General features: G+C 46.3%; 1 protein-coding gene across 1 annotated transcript in view; it reads right to left on the bottom strand.

Annotated features, from left to right (window-relative positions):
* Nucleotides 1-7,467: 7,467 nt before the first annotated feature.
* The window catches only part of LOC309516031 (paired box protein Pax-6-like), a 55,769-nt gene continuing 54,239 nt past the window's right edge, over nt 7,468-8,997 (bottom strand). Inside the window, exon 9 of the mRNA XM_082194514.1 lies at nt 7,468-8,015. Within this exon, the coding sequence (XP_082050640.1) occupies nt 7,966-8,015 (50 nt within the window). The 3' untranslated portion in view covers nt 7,468-7,965. The remainder of the gene's footprint in view (nt 8,016-8,997) is intronic.

The raw sequence follows: 8,997 nt of genomic DNA, 5'->3' as shown, positions 1-8,997 counted from the left end.
TCTACCGAAGACATCCGGTGATCTACCTGTTGGCCATCCCAGGTTTAAACAATTTAAATGGTGCAGGCGCACGTATGCACATATAGGCACACAGCAAAGGATGTGTTGTCTTCGCCCTGGAGTAGCAGAGGCCATATCTCAGTAGCAGAGCATGTGATTTGCATGGAGAATGTCCCAGGTTCAAATCCCTGGCCTCTCCAGGGAGCGTTAGCAGTGTCCCCTGCCTGAAACCATGCAAAGCCACTGCCTTTCAAGAATGGTGATCTGAATGGACCAGTGCTCTGACTCAGATTGAGGTTTCTTCTTGTGCTCCCATCCTTGCTACCAGCTGATGGGATGGGGCAAGAGCTACAGCCCAGTGCTAGAGCGGGTCTCAGAAGATCCCTGTTTCAGTCCTTGCCATCTCCAGCTGGGGCGGAAAGCGTCCCTTCTGAAATCATGGGAGATCCACTGTCTGTAATCACCACCACTTGTGGTAGCAAATTGCATCGTTCTTAATCTGTGCGCTGCTGTGTGCTTTCTCTTGGGAACTTTTGGGCGTCTTCTAATGAAAAGTCATATCCTAAAGCACATTAAAACGCATAGCTTCCCCCCCAAAGCATCCTGGGAACTGTAGTTTGTTAAGGGTACGGGGAATTGTGGTCCTGTGAAGGGTAATCCACAACTCCCATGATTCTTTGCAGGAGCTGGGTGCTTTAAACTTAGGACATGGGTGTGACCAGAGATTAAAAAAAACTTCCATCCATTTTCTCTACACCGTGAATTATTTTACACACTTACGCATGATTTTATGCACCTCTAGCTTATCGTCAATTTTAATTATTTCTGAAGGTTTTTAATTGTTGTTGGAAACTTGTTTTATTATTTTGTAATTCGCCTTGAGGTCTTGCCCCCCACTTTCAATCAAGCAGTATATAAATTTTATAGGGTGGGGCAGGCGTAGGCAACCTAAGGCCCGGGGGCCGGATACGGCCCAATTACCTTTTAAATCCGGCCTGCGGATGGTCTGGGAATCAGCGTGTTTTTAGATGAGTAGAATGTGTCCTTTTATTTAAAATGCACCTCTGGGTTATTTGTGGGGCCTGCCTGGTGTTTTCACGTGAGGAGAATGTGTGCTTTTATTTAAAATGCATCTCTGGGTTATTTGTGGGGCATAGGAATTCCTCCCCCCCCCCAAATACAGTCCGGCCCACCACATGGTCTGAGGGCCCACGGCTGAAAAAGGTTGCTGACCCCTGGGGTGGTGATTCCTTCCCCGCTTATTTTGATTTTTTTTTCTAAATCTGAACGCCCTAGTCCTCTGCTCCAATTCTCAAGAGAGTGCTCACGGAGGGCACATTCCTCCCACAACCCTTTGCAGCAACTCCCAAGTTGGCGGTACCTTTTGGGAACCGGTGCCCAGTCCCCGCTTCAACCGCACCTTGGCGCATACTCAAAAACATACACAAAGTGGTCCCCCACCCTTGGCCAACTGCCTCCAACCACTTCCTGCTTGCAGGTGCTCCAATCTCAGGGGGGGTGTGGTGTGTTTTGTGGTTCTCACATCTTGCTGTTGGGAGGACAGGGCGGGGTGGGGGGGTCTGCGAATAAACAGGAACTAAGAATAGACCCAGCCATAAGAAGAAAGACATCGAAAACAGTACCAAATTACCTTCCGAAGAAAACAGGACCCGATGTTACTCTGAGCACAGACTGAGAGCCCAGGATTTGGAATTGCCGATGTCATTGCCAGTTTCCCAGTTCCCCCTTCCACCTTTTTAAGGAATGGCGGCATTTCTGACTGGGCATCTTGCGACTTGTATTAAATAAGCTTTGTCCTGGGTTGAAATTCAGCAGGTACAGTTTTCCGTCCAGCATGGATGAGCAGGGATGGGAACAGCTTCACTTATTGAACTTCTGATTGTTGTGTGACTGCTGAAGCCTAATAGATTCCATCCTTATAGAACAAAAAGAATGGGGATTGGATGGGAGATGTTCCCCTCCTTTCATCCCACTCCTTCCTGCATAACATCTTATACAGATTTCCTTGCTTGCCTTGTAGTCTGCATCACAATGTTGTCATTTTTGTAAACCGCTTTGGGGTTCTTTATTTGTATGTAGCAGGGGACGCGGGTGGCGCTGTGGGCTAAAGCCTCAGCGCCTAGGGCTTGCCGATCGAAAGGTCGGCGGTTCGAATCCCCGCGGCGGGGTGCGCTCCCGCTGCTCGGTCCCAGCGCCTGCCAACCTAGCAGTTCGAAAGCACCCCCGGGGGCAAGTAGATAAATAGGTACCGCTTACCAGCGGGAAGGTAAACGGCGTTCCGTGTGCGGCTCTGGCTCGCCAGAGCAGCGTTGTCACGCTGGCCACGTGACCCGGAAGTGTCCCCGGACAGCGCTGGCCCCCGGCCAATAGATGTGAGATGGGCGCACAAACCCCAGAGTCTGGCAAGACTGGCCCGTTCGGGCAGGGGTACCTTTACCTTTACCTTTATTTGTATGTAGCATACAAATCTTGTGAAATGAATGAATGATGCAATTTTCCCCATTCCCCTGGAAGCAGCAGGTATGCTGCGATTTAAGACAACTCAGAAACTTCCAACTGCTTCAGTTGTTTACTGCTCCTCGCAGAGTTACTCTTCCCAGCAACCTTTAACAAACAGTGCCCAGAATTCTTTGACTGGGGCGTGAATGTACTTCAAACGTGCTTTAAAGATAGCGCATGTCAGCTGTGTTAAAAATAATTGCTACGATTCTTGCAAACTGCCTGATTAATTGGGGCACCCTTTTTCAAAGTTGCCCAAAACATTTTAAAATTTATTACTGTAGCTGATCATTGACAAAAAAAAATCCCCTTAAAGTTATCACCTATTTTGTCAAGGCTTATTTAATTGAGGTCATGTCACAGCCTACGACTGACTACCCGAGGGCACGAAAATGGAGTATTTGTAAGATGGCTCTTCTGACCTAATGGCTGTTGCAACGCAAGAACAGAGCATTTGAAAAGCAAATAAATGTTTCTATAAAAAACGTTTTTCTCACTTGGAAAATTTAACCACCTAACTAGTCTAGTAAACTTCTTAATCAACTAAAACTCACACGACTCACTGATAAAGATGTCTTTCATCAAGCAACTGTCCTAGAAAGTGTGTGACACCCACCCCCCAAACTCTTTTGCAATATTCTCAAGATGAAGGCTTGCAATAATACCTATCGGTTTTGTGTACCAGCTGCTGTTCCAAGTAACGTACAGTGGTGCCCCGCAAGACGAATGCCTCGCAAGACGGAAAACTCGCTAGACGAAAGAGTTTTCCGTTTTGGAGGTGCTTCGCAAAACAAATCTCCTATGGGCTTGCTTCGCAAGACGAAAACGTCTTGCGAGTTCCTGCGGGTTTTTTCCCCTCCCCCCTTTTTCTAAGCTGCTAAACCGCTTATCAGCTGATCCAATAAGCTGATAAGCCGCTAAAAGCCGCTAATAGCGCTAATCCTCTAATCCGTCAATGGGCTTGCTTCGCAAGACAAAAAAACCGCTAGACGAAGAGAATCACCGAACGGATTCTTTGCGTCTTGCGAGGCACCACTGTACTCCTTACACCCATTTAGCATCAAAACTTTAGTGTCCAAAATCAAAGCAGCAATTGAGGTTGGCGCCAGGGATAGGCATTACTGAGCAGCAGCAAAGGCGTATACAGCTGCAAGTGGCCAACCCCTGGAACTTCCTGTCCTGCTGCTTCTCTTCTGTGTTGTCACTTCCTGCCTACCCGCCCTCTCTAATCATGCACTGACAAGAATGAGATGGATGGGCATCATCTACTTGCCTTGGGTGGTTCCATGGCCAGGATTTAGAGGTAGAGGTAGAGGGCAGCAGGGCTGGGCATGAGTATGAGATGAGGGCCCACTGAGGGCATCGTGCCCAATAGCTGCCCCAAAGCTTGGAGCTGGCACTGGCACCAGTGGGGTGTTATGGATATCTCTTGTCACACTGAAGCTCTTGTTTGTGTCTTCACAGTGAGCTAAACAGGCAGTTGTGTTACTGTAGAGTTGCGATTGTCACCTCTGTGAAACCTAGAAACAAACACCCCTGCAACCAGGGTACAAACTGAAATTTGCACAATTCAATGGTCTGTATTTGCTTTTCCTAATTCAGTCAAAGCTTCTCTGGGTTGCAATGCTAGTCATTTTCGGAGCAGACTCGTTAAAATTAATGGACACAACTGACTTAGGCCTATCAATTTCAGTAACGGGAAACTGAGTTGGTTATAACCCAATGAACTGAAAAAAATCTGGATTCTTCAATTGCACAGCTTCCTGAGAATGCCGAATAAAAGAATGAAAAATAAATCAAAGGAAGTATTTGTCTCAAAATTGGAAGCCTTTAAAATTTATCTGAAAAATAGTAATGACAGCATGAAGTCTGTAGCAGCATTTGAATAACTTCAGTAGGAGTTTTAAGTCTGATGGAAAACCTAGGATAGAATAAATAATATCAAAACCAAAACATGTTATAATATGGCAGTGAATAATTGATGAGAAATAGAAGTAGAAAAAAGTCATTTTTATGTTAGATGTATTGTGAGAACTATTAAATGCACTATTGTTGTTTTCTTTTCTTCCTTTTTAGTTGCTAGGAGGTGATGGATATTTCTTTCCTTCTATATTTCCTTTTTGTGTGTGATATTATATATATATATATATATATATATATATATATATATATATATATAATGCCTTCAACCTATCAAAGTCTACACGTGGTCCAGAGCCATGAGACACACAGCCCTCGCTGCTATTTAGCACCCCAAAACCACAGGCACAGTTGCTTTTCCTTCTCATGTGCTCCAGGAAAAAACACCACCCCAAAAAGTGGGTGGAGTAAGGGGCAGGATGCTTGCTGAGCAAAGAGCATAGGACAAACAGAAAACACCCTTGAAATAGCTATAAATGTGTTGATGCACAAGAAGGCATCAGAAAGAGAAGCAAACTGTAATAACGGCATGTAACGGACAGGGTTTTCAAAGTTCACACATGATATCCAAAGCTATAATCCAACCGCATCCATCTCAAGAGCTTTTGAGTTTTGCTTTGTTTTAATAAATCTTAAAACTTGTGTTTGTTAAATTTTGCTGCCTCCCTTGTTTTATCTGCTTTGCTACCATACCTTTGTTGGGGATGGAATGATCTGCCAATGTGAGTTCTCTCCATTTCTCATTCCCCACCCCCCAATCTGAAATTCAGTTCTCCACATTTTGGCAACAATATGCAATTTGGTTTGTTTTTTTTAAATGCTCATGAAAATTATTCAGCATTATATCTCCTAATAAATACATTTTTTTGTATGCAATTGTGACAAGTGTGCACATTTTTGCAAGCAGTTTCTCTTAATAGGATGTGTTAATGCACACTTTCCCCTTATATATACATTCTGTAAATTCTGGTTGGAAAATTGCATCACAAAATTCGGATAGGTGCGAATTTGGAAGAATAGGTATGTTTTGGTTCTCATATTGTTTCGGCAAGCGCAGATTTGATCAATTCTGCTTCAAATGCAAACTGAATCAAATTTCTCCTGCATCCTTATTTTGATCATCAGTACCTTTGTATCTGGGACACGGGTGGCGCTGTGGGTTAAACCACAGAGCCTAGGACTTGCTGATCAGAAGGTCGGCGGTTTGAATCCCCGAGACAGGGTGAGCTCTCGTTGCTCGGTCCCTGCTCCTGCCAACCTAGCAGTTCAAAAGCACGTCAAAGTGCAAGTAGATAAATAGGTATCGCTCCGGCGGGAAGGTAAACGGCGTTTCCGTGCTCTGCTCTGGTTTGCCAGAAGCGGCTTAGTCATGCTGGCCACATGACCCGGAAGCTGTACGCCGGCTCCCTCGGCCAATAAAGCGAGATGAGCGCCGCAACCCCAGAGTCGGACATGACTGGACCTAACAGGGGTCCCTTTACCCTTACCTTTGTATCAGAGATGGGAACCTTCTGCCCTCCGAACATTGCTGTACTACAACACCCATAACCTTTGGTCATGCTGGCTGGAGCTGATATTAGATGGAATCCTGAAACATCTGGAGAGTCAAAGTTTTCCCTCACCCCTATTTACACTCAGGGTGCCTACAAACTGCCACTATTTCACAGGAGGGATTCGGAGCACAGAAATTTAAGCTTTGGACAAATTAAAGCGGAATAAAGTGCAACAAACCTGCTTTTTTTTTTTTAAGGCACTCTTTGCAGATGGGAAACTGTGGAACAAATTAAACAATTAGTGGGAAGATGTGTAAATATCCTGTAAGCAAATGAGGCTGAATGCTTATTGTCATAGAACTGCCCCATAAACAAACAAGAGAGAATGCTCAATAAAGACCAGGATAGTCAAACCTCCAACTAAGCTCTGTGCAAGTAAATCGGAATGACTGCCAAACAAACTTCTGTTTTGTTTGGCGTGCTTCTCCCAAATTAATAACCACCTTTCTTGACCCAGCAGTCATGGGTGTAGATAGGATTTTTGGGGTGGGGGGTGAGGATGCCATTTGTTAGGGGGACAGGCCTTTTGTTGTGGGGGGCAGAACCTCAGTTAGCTATGTATTTTTATTTATTGGCGGTTCCCTCACCGTGATATGTGAGGTTACAGGGAACCAGGCAGAGGGCCTTCTCAGTAGTGGCAGCCGCCCTGTGGAACGCGCTCCCATCTGATGTCAAAGAAATAAACAACAATCTGACTTTTAGCAGGCATCTGAAGGCAGCCCTGTTTAGGAACATTTTTAATGTTTGATGTTTTAGCGTGCTTTTAATATTCTGTTGGGAGCCGCCTGAAGTAGCTGGGGAAACCAAGCCACATGGGCGGGGTATAAATAATAAATTATTATTATTATTCAAGTTGGTGGGTTTGAAAAACTTTTTCATATTCTCCAGTGTGCTACCCTTGCCATTGTGGCGGTATGGGGTTGCCGTTCTGTGATTGGACTTACGCTACTTGTTGAACGGTTCATTTATCCAGTCTGTATAATGTTTATTGCACATGCAATTTGTTAAGATACAGTTGTACATTTATCCACTCCATGTTTACAGTATCTCCAGGCTTTGTTTTGCACATGGCACCTTAGTATGTTTGATGCTTGAATGGTTACAAGTCTATCTCTATTCTAGTAAAATTGGTTTTATATCTATAAGCCAGTTTGTGGTGGTGTTGTTTTGTTGCATAAATATATATTGCCTATGACCAGGCCAGCAGCCACAACTGTCCCAGCAAGTGCAATTTTCCTAAAAAAACACAGGTGCCGAAACTCCACGAGAACCTCCCTTGATCTCTTATAATAGCAATGGTGCCCACCTGTCAGGTGCCGGAAGTGAGTTCTTGTTGAGTTCCAGCTTATTCCAGACCTCACATCTATAGGCTGGCCACCTTCTCCCGGCGGGGGGGGGGGAGTCTCTCTGCCACTGTGCCACACCAGCCACAACTGAGATAGCACCGCGGAACCACACAGACTCACACACAGCGTTATTTACACGGGTCCTTTATTAACACACGTGAAAACAGTTTGCGCCTACAGGTGGTAGCGTGCATGTGTGGGTGGTCAGAGGGCCATTTTGTGCAGGTCAGAGAGAGGGGGGTCCCTAGCCCTCCGGGATCTGTGTGAAAACGCAGCTAAGTGAAATCCATGCGGGGAGAGGAGAAGAGGGGAACGGAGAAGGCGAGGCAGAGTGAACGAAGAGACAGGTGGGGAGCGGTTTATAGGACCGGCTTGCAAAGGGGAAGAGCGACTGAACTCCGCGCACCCAGGAAGTAACGCTACAGCAACGGTCCCCAATCTGCAGGGGGGGCCCCAAGGCCTCATATAAACACCATCTATCCCATAAGACTCTACAGGGGGGCAGAAAATGGGAAGGGTGAATGCTTGGCACCAACTGACAAGGGTCAGATTTACAAAACTTCCGTCAGGTGGTACATCACAGTGATCACAAAGTCTGTTGGCGATAGTGGGCATTGCTGAGCGGTTCAGCTGCTTTTTCCAGCTGCCGTGGGTGAAGACTGTCCCTTGGCAAGTCCTGTCCAACCGAGAGAGACAGAGAGCGATGCAGAAGAGCTGTAAGTAGCCGTTTGATCTTCGGCTGGCAGAGTGGCCAAGGAGACACAAGTGGATTTGGAGGTCTAGAACTGCTGCTGCTGTGAGTCTAGCAATATATTTTGTCAGAAGTTGCCCAGAGTGGCTGGGGAAACCCAGTCAGATGGGCGGCATATCAATAATAAAATGATGATGGTGATTCTTCCAAATGGTCACAGTTTTATTCCGCCCACCCTCCACCCCTTGCAACAGCTTGAAAGGGGACTAGTGTGTCCTTTTCCCCATGTGATCCTTCGCTGGTACTCAATTTGGCAATTATTTTCACAGGATTCCAATGCGGCCGTTGCCACAGTTCTTCTTGCCCCGATGTTTGCTTTAGATTTCAAGGTTTGTCCGCCCTTTTCCAAGGTTCAAGCTTTCCTCCAGTTCCCCAAAGGGTCATCGGTTCTCTCCCTGGTCTGCCCCAAATCCTTTGTGCTGAATCCCCAATGTTTCCTCTCTCTTCCTGCCATACTTCCGGCAGTTCCCCCTTCCCCGCTCCCCTCACTCTTAGTGCCACCTAAAGGGCAAGGTGGGAGGTGGAAAGGGAAGAAAGGGAGGAGAAAGTCGCGAGACGGAATGTGGATTGGGAAGAAAGAGACAAGATGACCAAAGGACGGTCCCCATTCCCCCCGATGGCGCACGCATGGTGCGCACACTGAGGCAAAGAGGAGGCCTGCCACCAAACACACAGACGTGGTTGCCTAACATAGATACACAAAGTTGAGGAAGGCCCTCTCCAATGCTCCTTCCCCCAGATATTGCCATTCCCCTCCCCGCTGCGGAAGGAAAGTCCCTTCTGTACACACTGCACGTTTAAAGCACATTATGTCCCCCAAAGAATCCTGGGAATCATAGTTTGCTAAGGGTGCAGTGGACTGTAGCTCCGGCAGGGATGAACGAATACTTCCCAAGATTCTCTGGGG

This window comes from Podarcis vaucheri, assembly GCF_965113315.1.
Source record: "Podarcis vaucheri genome assembly, chromosome: 13".
In the NCBI taxonomy this organism is placed as follows: Eukaryota; Metazoa; Chordata; class Lepidosauria; order Squamata; family Lacertidae; genus Podarcis; species Podarcis vaucheri.
The sequence above is the reverse complement of the archived record's forward strand: the minus strand, read 5'-3'. Positions and strand labels throughout refer to the sequence as shown.